Below are 16,188 nucleotides of genomic sequence, written 5' to 3'. Positions count from 1 at the left end.
CGGAGCGCGAACGGGCTCGGCGGTCTCCAGAATTTTGCGATGGCCGCGAGCGCAGGGTGTCGAGCAAATGTGCGTAGGGTTCCTGCTCTATCGCTCGGTGCGCGGTGTCGCGGTGTTGCGGTGTTGCGGCGGTGGTCCGGCATGAATTTGAGGCCGGGAGGTATTGCCGTGCTGGTCACCGGGTGCGTTTTGGGGAAGACAGGACCGCGACCGGCAGCCGCAGATTGACTGTGAGATGAGGGAGATAGGTCGGCGAAGACGGCGAGAGAAGACGCTGTGGGCATGCGACAGTCGGGGTGCACTCGACCGTCGTAGCAGGAGGGTTGCAGGGGAGGGGAGACCGGCGAGTGACGCGTCGATGTGATGCATGGATTTGGGGACGGAGAGGACGATCTGGGACGGGTGCCGATCTCGAGAGCGACGGTCCAAGGATGGGCTAGTCGGGGATACGCGTCGGCTGCATCAGAAAGAGGTTCCGCCGACGTCGAAGGTCGGGCCAGCGGATTTCGTACAGGACGCCAGGGGTGTCCGAGGCTGGGACGCCCGTGGACGCCACGGACACGCTGCATCATGTGCAGTGCGGGCCCCACGCTCCCTTTTCCGCCGCGGACGCTGTAGACGGACCGTTGTGGTGCGGGGGAAGCACAGGCGTGGGCGTGAGGAGGAGGAGGGGTCGGTACGTAAAAACACACGCTTGCGAGGGCAGAGCGATGGTGAGAGGCGAGAATCGGTGGGACGGGGTGACCGAGCGGAGGGGCCAAGACGGCCGGAGCTGGAGAGGGGATAGGTGCGGCGTTTGTTCTCCTGCTTCCCGCGAACCGTGGCGAGCAGAAGCCGGCGAGAGCTGTAAGAAGCAGGGGGAGACGTCGGACAGACTCTCGGATTACGGGGCGTGGGGCGTGGGGGGAGAACGCCGATTGGACTTGATACTTGGGGAGCACGAGGTGTGGGAGAGAGATAGGTAGGCTTGGACGGGACGAGGTGAGTGAGAAAGGCTGCTTGTTGGACGTGGAAGCTGCTGCGGGGGCCTCTGAGGAATGTGCAGCGGGTGCTGAGCACGTCGAGGGGGAGTTCGAGGAAGGCGTCGAAGGATCAGTGAGCGACGAAGGGGGCGGCGGCCGGAGAAGATGGGAAGCGATGGGAGACGCAAGCGATCCAGAGCGCGCATCCAACGGCGGCCAGGGCGGGCGAGAACGACGTACGATGGCTGCCGTTCCAGACGTCGGGCCGGGACGCGTGTCGCGCACTCGCACCCACCGGCCGGCGCACTGGCGCGCTGGACAGCCCGGCGTTCTGATCTTCGAAGACGGGAGTGCCAGCGGGAGGCATGCGGCCGTGGGCGACGAGTCCGAGTTGGCGAAGGCGGCGAGGGTGTTGATCAGGCGCAGCAGGCGACAGGCGTTCAAGAACCGCCGCCCGGAATGGAAACCCTAGAATAGGGGTATTCTTAGCCACGTGTGGCCCCTTCATCTCTGACGTCATCGCCCTCTCCGCTCGCCGTTGGCCCCAGCGTCGAGCGAGGCCAGCCTGTCGTTCCTGAGCCTCCTCTGCTCCTACCGCCATCCTCTCTCCTACCAAGATGATGGAAGACCTGCCTATCGACACTTCCCACCCCGCAGTGAGAGACTACCTCGCTCTCATCAGGTTCGTCCCCGCTCCTCGGCCATAGCAGTCCATACACTGACCTCGCGTGGACAGACTACAAGTGCTGACACCACTGTCCTTACTCGTCAATATCGCTACTCTGATGGTGTGCACGTTCATGGTCAACCCAAATGTTGGTCAGTGCGCGAGTCAAGCCCTCCAAGTGCTCACTCTGAATCATATGTTCATTGACATCGTCCAGCCAGAATATTCGAACTATATCCTTCGTCGATAACACCACAACCGTACATGGTCGCCGTCTACATCGTGGGCATATACATCCTTCAAGTCGGCTATTGCATTCTCCTTGTCTTCGCGCGCGCGCCGGAGACGAAACGTGCGCTCATCAAAGGATGCGGTATGCCCCTCATGCTCTCCAATTGGGTTATGGCACTCTGGGCGATCTCGTGGGTGAGAATAGAGGGACTCAGAACGACGCGACGTAACTCATCATCCAACAGATATTGCAAGCATTCTTGATCTCCACCATATGCCTGGGCGTCCTTCTTGTCCTGCTCCTCTACTCCAACATCGTGCTACTCGTCTATCATGCACCCACCAACAAACGGTGAGCACAGTTGAAATTATATATTCGTAGATGCGCTCACGAAGCACTCCCAGGCCGTTGGAGATCGCGTTCATACACGCACCCCTCCGCGCGTTCCTGCTGCTCCCCCTCAACGTCTTGTTCGCGAACAGTCTCTTGTGAGTGCCCCGCGTGCCTTCAGTTTTCCCGTATCCTCACCGCGCGCCCAGTGTCGTTCTAGGAAAGACCTGGTCGCCCGGTGAGCCTCAGCACTACGACCGCGGGCAGTGGTCTGGCCTCGGGGTCGTACTGGGCGTCAACTTGATCGGTGTGTACCTCCCCCCTTCCACAACGCAAACGCAGCCGCATTAACAAGCCCACCAAAGGCCTGCTCGTCATCGCCATGCGCCGCGATATCGTCTGGTGCGTCGCCGCCACCTGGATGTGTGCCAGCTTGTGGAGCCAGTCCCCGAAGCCGTATCCTATCATGGTGCGTTCAACCAGCTCTGCGAGCTCGGGGCGGCACAATCGCTGACGCTCGCCCACCGCCACGTTCTAGGTCACGGCCATCGCGTTCACCGTGCTCCACCCCGCCGCGCTCGTCATCTCGGCGCTGTGGGCGTGGTTCCGCGGACGGCGGGGGCCGAGGCGGGGGCCCATCGCGCTTCCGCCCGACGAGGAGGCGCTGCAGCACGGGCCGAACGGGGCGCCGCAGGGGGAGCGATCTGCGCGCGAGGTGGACGCAGAGGCTATCTGGGGATGAGTGCGTGGGTTCTGGGCGGACGCGTGAGGCGTCGGTCGTCCCGTTTACTGTACTGTACATTTACCTGTCCTATATGACGCGAACGTTCGCACACATGCATCACCTGTCCGGTTCGGTACGAGATGAACTCCAGACTATAGATAAGCGCCAATCTGCACCATACCTTCACGAACCACAACAGAGCCCACGGCATCCACCAGACGGCGGCTGAACAAGACACCAGCCGGACGTACGGCGAGACCCAGAACGCCTTGATATCCCGGAGACAAATCGAGGACATCGATTGACATTGACATGCTGCATTCAGAGCCCACTCGCAGGGCAATTACCATGGTAGCGTACAAAGCAAGAAACACGGTTGGGGTAGACATGGGGCTAGAGGGAGGTCATAACATACGTGGGGGAATCCTTGCAGGCGGCCATGGCACATGAGGGCGACTGCCACGTGAGTATTACTACTGTGCATCTAGCGTGGGAAGGCGGTTGGATGGATGTGAGGAATAGATAGGTACAAAGTGGGCATGGGTGCAACGTGGGCAAAGAGTGCGGGTGGAAGGGAGAGAGGGGACCAGGATGGGACAGGTGAGTCGCGCGGGGAACTTCGGCGGCTGACAGCGGTGGGGGAGGGCAGGGGCGACCGAGAAGAGGCTGGGGGAGGCGGGAGACAGAGAGCTGGATGAAGACAAGGTGCAAAAACGGGGGAGTGAGTTGCGAGGGGAATGTACAGCGTGAGGACGGCATTGGATGGCGATGGCAGGATGGCGATTAGGACAACAATAAACATCGTGCAGGTGGTATGCAGGTATGCAGTTTTGAACGGGCGAGCGTCCGAGCGGGAGACGACAGTTCATGCTAGACAACACAGCGCGCGGCCGTGCGCGCGGGGAAACGAAGAGCGGGTGTGATGATGACGACGACGAAAGGCGAAGCGACGATAGAGTAGGGTGGTTCATGCAGTTCCGAGTCCACGGCGCAACGCCGGCGCGACATTCCGTTCAAAACACTTGCAGTAAAGTTGCCTAAGGATGGTGCTTGTCGTATCCGTTGGCATCCTGCGCCGCTAGCAGTCGTTCTTCCTGTTCACGTCGCTCGCGAAGAACCTCTTTCAGCGCCGGAAGTTCTGAAGCTAAGTCCACTCGCGCGTTCTCTGCCCAGTGCTCACGCGCCCAATCGTGCACGAAGACGCTGGCCTACAGTCGGGGAGAAAGCTCAGCAACGACAATCCAAGGGAGGCGGCACACTCTCTGACCTTCATGTACTTCTTGGACGCATACTTCTTGAAGAACGACTCGTGCTCGACCGGCTTGAGCACATAGTTAAGCATCAAGTTTGCCGTCGGGATAAGGTCGCTCTCCCGGTATGAGGCGTAGTGCGCAAGGTTCGGGGTCTGGCGCAGGTGAGCGACATAGCCACAACACAACTCAGGAAGCACTTACCCATTCCGTAAACCCAATGATCAAGCGCGCAAACCAGATAGCCGCAGCGGCCAGCAAGGACGGGGGAGCGGCGATGAGGCGCCACTCGAGGCACTGGATCTCGAGCAGATACTTGCCAATTGTCCGCACTTGAATGTTGTAGTCGTCAGCTTTGCTGATCCGGCGGAGGAAGTGGATGGGGCTCGGGTAGCTGAGGTTCCACTCGATGGTCTTCAAGACATAACGCTCGGCCTGGAGGATCTCGGTCTCGGTGTATGACGAGTCGGCGCAGTAGAGAAAGTTGCTCGCCGAAGGCGCAAGGATCTCTTCAACCTTGGCGGCGATGAACATGCACGTGATCCCCACGAGCTGCAGCTTTGCCAACGAGACAACGCGAGCGGAGAGGAAACGATCGATGATGTTGACACAGAGAAACAGGGTTTCGGGGAGCAAGCGGAACCTAGAATGTACTTGAACCAGCCAGTCCGTGAGGACTCCGCGCATCTTCCATGCGAGGTCCTTCTGGTTCGCCATGTACTTGGGGTTGGGCATCGATTCTTGCTGAACAGAAGCATCAATACAGACACGCATGCGCATGAAGGCTGACAACATACCTCGACCACTTTAAGGTACTCAAAGATCTCGACGACGTACTCGCTAACCATGAGGGGATCATCATCGTCCTCGGCATCCAGGTCGTCCCACTCGTCGCCATTTGGATCGGCTTCTCCGGGCGCCACTGCGTTCTCAACCTCTTCCTCGTGAAGAGCTTCGACCTCGGGGACGTCTGAAGATGTGCGCCGCTTCTTGAATGCGCGGTGCGCCTCCTCCTCGTCCACTTCGCGACTCTGTGGCCTTGTGACACGCCGGGGCACGCGGGACTGTGCGGGGATGCCAGTACGCTTCTCCTCACGAGCAGCGACGAAGCGTTTTGGTGAGGGAATAGGAGCGACGGGATGGGAGTCAACCGCCATGGCATCCTCATCATGTTCTCGTAGGGGCTTGAGTTGTGACTGGGACGGGGCGATGGTGGTGCGCGTGCGACGTGTTGTTGAAGTTGCTATCGCGGTGGTTGTCGTAGAGGAATCAACGACGGTGCGAATAGGCTTACGAGCAACCGTCGTCGTAGTCGTCGTCTGCTTGACCACGACGCCTTCGAACTTTTCCTTCACTTCCTTGACCTTCTCCTTGCCTTTGAAGTCGAACGCTCCGGCGCCGGCGTCTGCGGGTCCCGCCCTGTTCTCTGGTGGTTTGGGGACCTCGCCCAAGGCCTCGCGCTTGCGCTTAATCTGGGTGCTAGGGTCCACCTTGGAGCCTGCTACGCCCGCCGACTTGGCCCTGGTGGCTGCCGTGGAGGCGGTAACGCGGGACAACCCCGCGGGTTTAATGTTCTCTGGTTTCTCTGAGGCGGCTTGTGTGGAAGGGGGTTTCGCGCGGGATGCTGCTGTACGGCCATTACGTGCTGTTGCGTTCTCCTTATCCTTGAGGACGGTGGGCCGCGCGGTGGCCCGGGTCACACGTCGTGTCTATCGAGGTGGCGGCGGACAACGTCGGGTCAACTCAGCACGACGGGGGACGTAGGGCGCGAGGATGAGTACTCACAGGAAGTCCAGACATGTGGGAGAGACAGGCACGATGAGGGTTGAGCGTACAGGATGGGGAAGGTGCAGAGTGGATGTGGGATGCCAACGAGCGCTCGCCCCGCGGCTCGTTTTGTTCAACCAGCCACAAACACAACAAAATAACACGCCCATTCGCGCGCATCACCCACGTGACCTCCGACGCGCCTGCCGGGCCTTTGGCCGTGACCTCGCCCTGCCACATCCTGAGCCTTTGTATCCGCCTGCCCCCTCTCTCGCTCGCTCGGCCCATGCCTATAGTGCGCGGATTAGCTACGCTTCGTTTTTGGTTTTGTGCGCGCTGACGCGGCATCGGGCCGGTGCCGGCTGTGCCGGCCACAGACAATAGATGATGACTAATACTTTTTATGTGACACCACGGTCTCCCATGCTTCTGCGGAGCCCGTCCCTACGGCGCGCTGATGGGACGCGAGAGGAGAAGGTGAGCGCGTGAAAGGGAGGAAGGAAGAGATGTGCAAGCGGAGAAGACACGGAGGAGTCAGGACGGCGGAACGGCTGAGGCGAGGCGGACGGTCGGACGTTGACCTTGGGTGAGTAGCATACACTATATGGGGGCGTCGAAACTGACGTTCGTCCCCCACTGGCCTCCTTGGTGAGCATCTCCACAGGGGTGGACATCACGCCCCTGCTGCGCCCACATCAGCCTGCGTGGGTGCAGAAGGAAAGGAAGGCCGGAGACGCACACGTTTGTAAGGCTAGACGCCTTATAACGGCGCGCTGGGAACTATGTGCAGGTTTGACCCCAAGGCTATCGTTGGAGGAACGCATACTGACGACTCATCGCAGGCACTCAATTGGGTGGTGGAGATGCATGCGATCCTCCGCAACATCTACTTCACTCGCCCTATCCCCTGTTTCGGTCGGCATGTCGTCCTTGAGATCAAACGCCCTTGCTCACAATGTTTTTGGAGTGGATGAACGTGCATCTGAACTCACAAGACTACTGGGACGGACGGGCGATTGGCTTCTACAACAAGATGGAGGTGGTCATGGACCTCGGTAACACCAGCGCTGCGGTCCATCGTCGAGAATATCGGGATGATGCCCACCATGCACCGCGGGCATCTAGAATCACTCGTGGAGAGGGGGCCTTACAAGCTGGAGGATTTGACGGCGCTGCGACACCCAGACCCGGCCTTGGTGACCCAGCAGGAGATCAAGTACCCTCGCCTCCAGCTCATGGGAAGCTGGAAGAAGATACGTGTGAAGGGCATCGCCCCTCGTCAGGGGGTTGCGAGTTTCGTCTGGAACAGTGCGTACTCGATCTTCCATAAGACTAGACTGCGATTGACGGAGACCTGGGTCGCTTATACGTGCTTGGTGGGGAGAAAGATGCGCTCCCGGGACCCTGGTAAGCTCAACCGTCATAGCCTCGAGACGCCGCTCACGTCGCGCGCAGGTACCATGACTTCCACTACATAGACCTTGGCAAGGACTCCGAGGCAGGCTGGCGCGCCCTTCCCGCCTACCCCGTCTCCCCCGAGCGTAGCTCGCGGCGGCTGCCCAACTTTCAGATGGAGGTCGACCCCCCAAACGCGCGGGCGTACTTCCTCCACGGCCGCTCGACGCTCGACGTCTTCGACCTGCGCACAGACACGTGGTCGCAGGTGAAAACGAAGATGGCGCTCGGCTCGGGCCTGTGGCCGCTCGAGTCGAGCTACAACGACTTCTGCATTGTCCTCGTCCGCAGAATGCTCTTCGTCTTCGGCGGGACGACGGACTGGGTGCTCGGGAGTCGGTGGGAACATGCTCCTCGCGCTCGACCTTGACACCCGCGTCTGGACGCGCCTGGGTGGCCACCCTGACGCGGGCGTGCAGCAATGAACGAAGAGGCGAGCGAGTCGCGAGAGCGCGCGAGGTATGATCGGCGATGAGTGCACGAGGTGCGGTCGGCGATGAGTGCACAAGGCGCGGTCGGCGATGGGAACACTCAGGCGCGGTCGGCTATGGGTGCGCAAGGCGTGATCGGCGATGGGAACACTGAGCGCCTGTGGCGAAGGGCGATGGCTGACGACGCCGGGAGCGCACGAGATGTGAGAAGAGAATACAAGAACTGCATTGATCGCTAAAGAGTGTTGTACAGTATCGTAGTATATATACATGTGCAATCAGGAATCCGGAAGCATAACATATGGAGAAGTGTGGAACTGAATGAGTGGCAAGAACGGCGCGTGGGACAGGCATCGCATAGCATCATATATAGTGCGTCATAGCCGGGATCCTGATGGCGTTGTTGAAGAGGATGTGCAGCTCGCGCTCCTTCCACATGAACTCATCCGCCGTGTTATGGACGAAGACGAGGCTCACGAGGTCGAGCTCGAAGAAGACGGCCTCGCGCCCCGTCGCGACCTTGAGCAACGCGATAACACCCTCGGCCTTGAAGTGGCTGCGCTTCACGAGGTACACACACACGTTGTGAGCGAGCAGACACTGTATGTGTTCCGCGTCGGTGAGCACAAGCATAAGCACAAGCACTTATCTCCGTCGACGTACCTTGCACGTCTCGTACCCGATCCCCGCATTCCCGCCTGTGCCTGGGGTCAGCAACGTGTGCGCCAGCCTAGAGGGAGGCGGGATGCACGCACCGGCTCTCCACACCTTTTCCCTCTCCGACGCTGGCCACAGCTCCCGAGTCTCACGCAATCTTTACGCCCCCGACCCAGATGGTGCCGCAGAGAGTGCGGCAAGCATCACCGTGTTCCTTACATGCGCCCCCATGCTTGAAGAGCCACGTTGGTATGCACGACTTCACACTGCACGCATGCTCACTCTTTCCAGTGTGCCAGCATTGAACCTGTACAAGTCCATTCAAGACCAGGATATTGGAGACCAGATACCATTTGTACACAATTACAACCCTAGACTCAATCGTCGTCTGAGCCATTCTCTTCTATAGCATTCTCCCTACCGGACTCCTCGGTCTCGGTCTCGTCCAGTGTTATCTTCTCCTGCACCTCCGGCTCCTTGTCACCACCCCCTTCTGCGATATTGTCATTGTCGACAGGCTCCACCCAATACTCGTCAGCAAATCGATCCACCTGCTTACCCTTACCCTTGCGAGCACGAGGAGCAGGGATATTCGGGGACAACGAATGCGAGGATGGTAGAAGGTTGAGACCCAGAGCATCACAGAGCCTGTTGCACTCATGCTGCTCGAGAAACGCGTCCATACCGTCAACGCCGCAGTCACCGATGCCGGTATCGCTATTGAGATCATTTTTAGGGTAAATATTCATGCTACTTGAGAGCAGCGCACGCACCGTTCCGGAGTATGTGTCATGGGATCGAATAAGATCTGACCGGAGGTGGCTTTCAGAGTTAGGGACTGCTCATTGAAAAGTCCGTGAACCGCTATGAAATATTTGATCAGCAATTATGAGGCTCGAAGGAAGGAGGAGGCCTACACTGCAGGTCGGCAATGACAATATTACTATTGCTATACTCATACGTGAAGTGAGTAAACGCTCCCATGGTCATTGAGGATAGGCTCTCGTTATTGCGGTGCACAAGGGTTCCGCTCCAACGCTTCGGTTCCCCTCCGGGCCTGATTGGCTCAAGAAGCCACAGAAGACGCGGCTTGGGTTCATCAGCCCATTGCTCCGAAGTGACACCCGACGCGACAGAGGGGCTGCCATCCACGATGATCTCTTCAGCAAGCAGGCAACCAGAAAACGCGAATCCTGTTTCAAGTCAGTTCAGATCCTCTTTCTCAAGCAGTTGAAAGAGAAACACTTGCCGAAATCAACATCCACACCATTTGACTCCGCGGTCTCATAGAAGTTCTTCAAGAAGAACTGCCCGAGCACCAATCGGCGAGCTTCCAACTCAAGGTAGCTGCTGTGCTCTTCAAGTGACACCGTTTTCTGACCTGGGCCAAAGTTGAAAAAGCGCTTGGCAACGTATCGGACGGTGGTGTGAGCCTCGGAGAGGGAAAGCTGAAAGATGTTAGTCAATGCGCCACACAAGGTGATTAATAACTCACTGTATACACCCTCTTGGTCTTTCCGGACGCAGAGTACTGGGTAGCAATGCTCCCAGTTGTAGGGATGTCATCCCACGTGATAGCGATGCCACCAGTGCCGGTCTCGGATCGCAGTCTACCCAAGTAGAATAGAACATCTTCGGATCGAGTCGCAGATGTGGTTTGTAGAGCAGATAGACTAGAGGTTGTGGATTGCGGCATAGTCCGGCCAAATGCGAGGCTGGAGGAGAACTCTGATTGCATCCTGGGACCTAAATGGCCTGAGTTGCTATTATGGCGAAGTTCTCAAGTCAAATACTCGTACCTTTAGAGCGCTTACTAGAGGTATGGGTACCTGAAAACTCAGAGACGCCTTCAGTAGACTCATGAGCGCGTTTGCGACCACCCTTCTTCGTACTGAGCCCATCTGGTGCGGTGGACCCTGTGCGCTTTTCGAACTATTGTGACAGGAAAGAAATCAGATTTACATATTAGTTCAGAGACTAAATCACATACCGCTGCAATGTCAATGTAAGCCTCAAGATCGAGTGTGTTGCCTCTACCACTCTTGCGTGACGACGAGCCACTTGGGAAAAAGAGCTCGCGGTGAGGGGAGATGAAATGAGCGTCGAAGAACTCTCCAACTGAAATCGCCTCTGTAGCCCTGGTCAGCGGGTTACGATTATGGGGAAAGCGTATGGACGCGTCTTGACTGTATATAAAACTGTGTTAGCAGATGGCAAACTTGTAAATGTAACATGACATACGTCGCAAGTCTATGGGAGGCAGTGTTGGCCCATTTTGCCTGGTTCCAACGCTCAAGAGCGTCTGATAGAATTTCTAAAAGCGTGTTACTTAGCACGTACAATCAAGTAGGGCTAAGACGGACACTCACCATGCATTAGAGTGTTATGCGGCCAGTTCTGAGACACGGGAGCCAGTGTAGAAGTCATCATCCTCCCAGCAGCACCAGGGTGAAAGGTGGGTTTCAGAGTGACGAAAATGCGACGGGTAGTATCAGAATAATGAGCTGAACTTGTGGAGACAAACTGGGCGGGCTGAGAAGGCTTTGGAATATTCCTGGGACGATACGGGAGAGGTGCGAGAGAGGTGCGAGCACCAACAACATCAGGGGGAAGAGGTGGAAGCATTTGGGAGGTCGTAGGTGAAGACGCATTCGCCTGAGAGGCAGAACGATAGAATTGCACACTGTGCGGCTTCTCCTGTTCACGAAGTGCGATGCTGACAGCCTTGGAGGCTAGAGGTGTGATATTGGCTGACGCTAATGTGATATGTCGTATAATGAGACCGGGGAAGATAGAGCAAACTTGTACTCACTATTCCGACTAGAGCACAGACCACAAATTGGAGCATCCAGGTGCCTATAGAGGCGTCCGCACTGCTCGCACTGAGGGAATGACTACTGGTGGTTAGCATGAGAGCCAAAAATAGGTTAAATGTGCTCACAAACGCCTCTGGTGTCTCTGCATCACCCGATGTTCGATGCTCATGCTTGCGTGCGCACAGAGTGCATAATCCAGGAGTGGTCTTCTGGGAGAAGACACGCCCGCACCCATCATCACCATCACATAGAGATGGGTCTAAACCCGACATAAGGAAGATGAGAAATTTTTGAGAGGAGTAGAGTGACTGCAGCGAGATGATGAGGCACAACGGACACCTGAGCAACCCTTTTATACCCGTAGATGCAGCAGTTCAGACTTTGTTGATACAGTGGCGCTACCACAGCTCTGACAAAGCTTGTACACCGTGAGGCCACAGTAATTCTATCCTATTGTGTCACGACCACAAGAGTGATTTACAAAGCCTAGAATTAGTGGCCAATATTGACCACACAATTTCTGTGGCCAGAACAAACCTCTCCAGTTCTGCCGCCGAGATACCCGAGTGCCCCTCAGGTGATGTGATGTTAACTTTGGGGATGAGTCACCGACCGTAGAGCCACTGCCCATTCAAATTTTCGTCCTCTCCAACAAGCCGAGTACAGACAGGGCTGAGAGCTCGGTGAGAAGATGTTAGCAGTGAGGCGGCAGCAACAAGCGAGGTTGCATACACAGTCACGTGTCATATGACTGCGTCGCCTCAGGCGATTTCCCAGGGTGATCGTGTCGTCCTGTCGCTCTTGTGACTCTCCTCCGACTCGTCTCCGCGTGTAGTGAAGCCTGCGTTCCCTCTCGAGCCGTGTTATCCTGCAAGGCCTGTCGCAACTCTGCTGCGGGTGGCGATTGGAGGTGCAGAGCTTCACACACGTGTTCGAAGGGTCCTCATGCTGGCTTACATTTTTCCTTTGTCTTCTCCCGCTTGGTCTCGGTATTGTGTGAGGTCGATGAGGAGAAAAGCTGTCAGAAACATTGGTTTCAGGTATGTGTTTGGCTTACCTCATGTGTGTTATCATCCATTCCCGCACACCTCAGTTGTCTTCATGTACTACGACCTGCGCAGCCAGGCTCACGCAGAGGTCTCCCCACACCCTGTAAGAACGCGTCTCTGACGCATGAGGCAATCGCGCGATGTTTCCAACGCGCAGAATGCGCAGAGCAGCAAGTCCACGTCGCGCTGACCCAGTCACAGGCTAGTGATCACCACGGGTCACCCCCGGGTATTTTTGAGTCGACCCGTACCCGGACCCGCGAAACCTGGACCCGTGGGCTCACGGGTCAGGGTACGCTCGGGTACGGCGCTTGACACCACGGGTCAGTCACGTGTGACGGCTGGAGTCGGCACTTGCGCGCACGGCTTGCCAGTCGCGACTCGCGACTTCAACTCCCTTCCTCCCCGTTCCCGCCTCCGTCCCTCTGCCTCTCTCTGTTCCTCAGCCCTCCTACCTGCTGCCACTTTGGAGACCACGTCAACATCACCGAGCTCCCCGTTGCCCTCGCCGCCAAGCTCCTCGTCATCGCGTTCATCGAGAAGCAGAGCTTCGAACTCCCATCCCATGGCACCCTCCCCAATGCCCATTGACCGCGCTGAAGCAGAGGAGATCCAGTTACACTGGCCGACCTTGACGAGTACCGTGCCGTCCGCGCCACCCGCCCGCCCCCACACGTCGACTGGGACTGGCGTGCCGCCCTCCCCGACCTCAATATCCCGTTCGTTTAAGCATTCCCTCGTCCACCGCCGCATAGCCATCCGCCCCCGCCCCCGCCTGTCCTGGCACTCACGTTCTCCCGCGTGCGAGCTCTGAAACCCCAGTTGATCCACCTCGCAGACCAAACTGCCGGCGACCAATGCGCAGAAGAAAGACGCGGGGCGGGCGACACAGTCATTCGCATCTTCGTATTGACGAAATGCGAGGGCGGCGATTGCAGGCGCACGCTCGATCCGACGAACGACCCCGAATCGACGGCCCAAGTCTTGCGCGCTTCGCCGCGTCGAGACCACGCACATGATGAGCAAGGACTACTATTGCCGTCCGAGCTGCGGTCGACCACAGGAAGCTCGTGTGCTTTTCTCTTGTCCTCAGTGCCAAGACCTCGAAGAGCCAGACCTAGCGCGTTCTTCTCTGCCCACTCCAACGACACTTTCGCCTCTTCCCCGCGGCAGAAAACAGCAGGAAGGCCAAGGTTTCGGACTCGTAAGTGCTCCGACTTTGTATGCGCGCGGTCTGGTGTGTGGGCTGATCGCCCTCTGCTTGTCTAGTCTCCCAGCAGCATGCCGCCTCAAAGACTCGCGCTTGCTCTGCGACCTCCGGCGCGAACGCGCGATTCCGTCCGACCAGGGAACCCCAATTCAGACATCTATGTAGTAGAAGTCCTCCTGATACAAAACCCCGCAACTTCCTACACCCCGAACCCCATCCGCTCGCACTTGTGCCACACGGGAGAGCTTGGAGACGCACCGACGTCGCTCTCCCCGCCTTTCATCGCGCTCCACGGAGAGTCTGCTGAGCGTCCGCGTCAGCATCCCCTTCCTCTCTCTCTCTCTCACGCACACACACACACACACTCTCTCTCCCCCGCGCGCGACGAACGCTCACCTGGAACGCAGTCGGGGCTGATGTGCACCTCCAAGTTGTCCGTTGTTGTCGTGCGCTCGATCGTGACCGCGATGCCGTGCGCGCGGCGTGGCCGAGGCGGCGCGGAGAGGCGTGAGAGCTCGATGTCGAGCTGGCTGCAGGTGACGTGCGGTGTCCCCACGCCCGGTTCTCTCTCCGGGCTCTGGGCGGGCCACCACCTCGTGAGTGTTCTCTCGCCTCCCGTGGCCTCTTATCGTGCTCACGCTCGGACGACGTGCAGGACCCGGACGTGGATGGGCACGCGCTCACGGTGCACTCGTACGCGTTCGACGCGAGGCTCGAGAACCCGTTCTCCACCGTGGCCCACGCGCTCTTCTTCGACGTGCGCGAGCACTACTGCATGTCCCCCGCCCAGCTCCTCCCGCTCTGGGAGCCGAGCGACGCGACGGACGAGGGCGCGCTGAACACATACGCCGTCCAGCACACTGGGCGCGCGGCGGCCGGCGCAAGGTACACATGCGGCGGCAGGGCATGCCCAAGGAGTGGGTCTACAAGACCTACATGGAGGGGGAGAGGGACTCGCACGAGCCGGAGACGTGCAAGAGGTTCGTGGCGAACAGGGAGGAGGAAGAAGCCGAGGTGTGGGCGAAGGTGGCAGAGATCTTGGTGGGGAGGGTGGCGGAGTGCGATGCGGACGAAAACGCGGACCGGGATGTTGAGCTGGATGACGACCACGACCACGACCACGAGATGGGCAAAGAGCACGGCGGAGCGGCGCGCATCGACCGCGTGCGCCAGCAGGTCCAGGACGGGCTCGACATGGACATCGACGAACTCATCGACACCATATCAAGCGAGGACAACGACAAGCACGAGTCGGAGGACGCGCACTCATGTGTGGCAAGCCCAACGGACTCGGACATCGACATCGAGCGGACGTGTTCTGGGATCAAAGACATCTTCATCACCAGCGAGGTAACGTACTTTTCTCTGTCCACTCTCCTTTGCTGACCTGTTTCTCCCCTGTGCACGCTCCCTTCATCCTCTTCCCCCTCTGCCTCGCCTCTTCTTCCCTCTCCGCTTCTCTTCTCCCTTGCCATCCCCTCCGCACGCTGCACGCACACACAGACCCCCGCGCGATACGCGCAAGCCTGGCGCGCGTACATGCTCTACCGCGTCTGCCCATGGGACGGCCTTGTCGTCCTTGTCCGCGTCCAGATCCCGCCAGCAGGCGGCAGCGGCAGCGGCCCCCCCACCGTCTACCGCGGGTATCGCGTCGGCGCCTGGCGGCACGCGAGCGCGAGCGCGAACACCGTCCTGCTCGAGGACACGTTTGTCGTCTCCAAGGTCTACCACCCGCCTGCTTCTGCGGGGGAGGATGCTGGCACGGGTACGGACACAGACACACACCACTGACGGACCGGGGCGTGAGTACTGCGGCGGTGGGGGGCTGGAGAGGGCGCAGAGAAGGGCGAGGTGCAGGGGAGATGGGTCCTTGAGGCCTCGCACGTACGCCTAGGGGGAGGGCTCATGCGTGCGCCGTCCGTCGAGCGTGGCGCTCTCGATGCGGTTTGCGAGAGGATACGGAGACCGATGCGACGCGTGTACAGGTGAGTCCCGTCGCCTTCACCTTCTTGTAATGTGCATGCGAGATGACGATTGTATACGCCAGAACAAGCTGCACCGACACGTCCTCACCGCCGCGCTCTCTCTGTGCCCACGTTTCCGGCGCGGGCGCGTCCTCCACAACCGTGACATCCACGAGTGGGAGCGCAGCTGCACCGGTGCGTCCTGGCCGCCACGCTCTTGCACTGTACCCGCGCTCTCAGAGCGCGCATCCATCGTGGTGTGCGCAGGGCGCAATTACATCCTGCGCAAGCTTCGTGCGCGCAATACACGCGGCCCCTGCTCCTCTATATTCTGACTTGATTGAATACTATCTATTACATGTACAATGCGTCCTTCTTAGTTCACGGGTCATCACGGGTCAGTGGGTGAAACGTAAGCTCGGCACATGCGCGCTCCCAACCGCAGAGCTCGAGCCCGCTGCCACGCGCGCATTCCTGCTCAGGCTGGTGGGCGAGGACGTGCCTCGCTCCCGCACGCCCGCGCCCATGGGTAGACTACGGGTGCCTGCTGAAGAAGCGCACCGACGACTCCTGGGACTAGCAGTCCGACCCAGGTCCCGGAGCAAAAGAAGAGCAGTGGAGCCGCGCGCATGTCCTCACGGGCGTGCCAGGCTCTTTGTAGGGCTCGTCGTCGT

The 16,188-nt window shown here is 58.9% G+C and overlaps 5 protein-coding genes across 5 annotated transcripts; 3 read left to right on the top strand and 2 right to left on the bottom strand.

Moving 5' to 3' along the window:
- Positions 1–1,582: 1,582 nt before the first annotated feature.
- BXZ73DRAFT_42202 (uncharacterized protein) lies at positions 1,583–2,933 on the top strand (the record flags this gene model as incomplete). The annotated part of the gene is made up of 8 exons (XM_048018908.1): positions 1,583–1,644; positions 1,699–1,785; positions 1,851–2,055; positions 2,106–2,212; positions 2,266–2,349; positions 2,401–2,498; positions 2,557–2,660; positions 2,730–2,933. 8 exons carry the CDS (start codon positions 1,583–1,585, stop codon positions 2,931–2,933), a joined length of 951 nt encoding a protein of 316 aa, XP_047880888.1.
- A 1,019-nt stretch (positions 2,934–3,952) lies between these two features.
- BXZ73DRAFT_98380 (cyclin-like protein) lies at positions 3,953–5,965 on the bottom strand (the record flags this gene model as incomplete). The annotated part of the gene is made up of 5 exons (XM_048027673.1): positions 3,953–4,123; positions 4,183–4,320; positions 4,370–4,909; positions 4,963–5,874; positions 5,951–5,965. The coding sequence occupies 5 exons, from the start codon at positions 5,963–5,965 to the stop codon at positions 3,953–3,955; spliced, it is 1,776 nt and encodes a 591-aa protein (XP_047880887.1).
- Positions 5,966–6,887: 922 nt separating this feature from the next.
- On the top strand, positions 6,888–7,757 carry BXZ73DRAFT_98379 (uncharacterized protein; the record flags this gene model as incomplete). Its single annotated transcript, XM_048027672.1, has 4 exons — positions 6,888–6,987; positions 7,058–7,240; positions 7,321–7,339; positions 7,388–7,757. 4 exons carry the CDS (start codon positions 6,888–6,890, stop codon positions 7,755–7,757), a joined length of 672 nt encoding a protein of 223 aa, XP_047880886.1.
- Positions 7,758–8,181: 424 nt separating this feature from the next.
- On the bottom strand, positions 8,182–10,902 carry BXZ73DRAFT_98378 (kinase-like domain-containing protein; the record flags this gene model as incomplete). Its single annotated transcript, XM_048027671.1, has 11 exons — positions 8,182–8,418; positions 8,482–8,516; positions 8,897–9,192; positions 9,249–9,339; positions 9,393–9,668; positions 9,743–9,923; positions 9,971–10,221; positions 10,275–10,407; positions 10,466–10,661; positions 10,717–10,789; positions 10,845–10,902. The coding sequence occupies 11 exons, from the start codon at positions 10,900–10,902 to the stop codon at positions 8,182–8,184; spliced, it is 1,827 nt and encodes a 608-aa protein (XP_047880885.1).
- A 3,166-nt stretch (positions 10,903–14,068) lies between these two features.
- Positions 14,069–15,341, top strand: BXZ73DRAFT_75131 (uncharacterized protein; the record flags this gene model as incomplete). Its single annotated transcript, XM_048022158.1, has 4 exons — positions 14,069–14,146; positions 14,206–14,400; positions 14,436–14,900; positions 15,054–15,341. 4 exons carry the CDS (start codon positions 14,069–14,071, stop codon positions 15,339–15,341), a joined length of 1,026 nt encoding a protein of 341 aa, XP_047880884.1.
- Between the last annotated feature and the right edge of the window lie 847 nt (positions 15,342–16,188).

Source organism: Epithele typhae (genome assembly GCF_022376455.1).
Source record: "Epithele typhae strain CBS 203.58 chromosome Unknown BXZ73scaffold_7, whole genome shotgun sequence".
NCBI classification, from domain to species: Eukaryota; Fungi; Basidiomycota; class Agaricomycetes; order Polyporales; family Epitheliaceae; genus Epithele; species Epithele typhae.
This window is presented reverse-complemented; position numbering and strand designations above follow the sequence as displayed.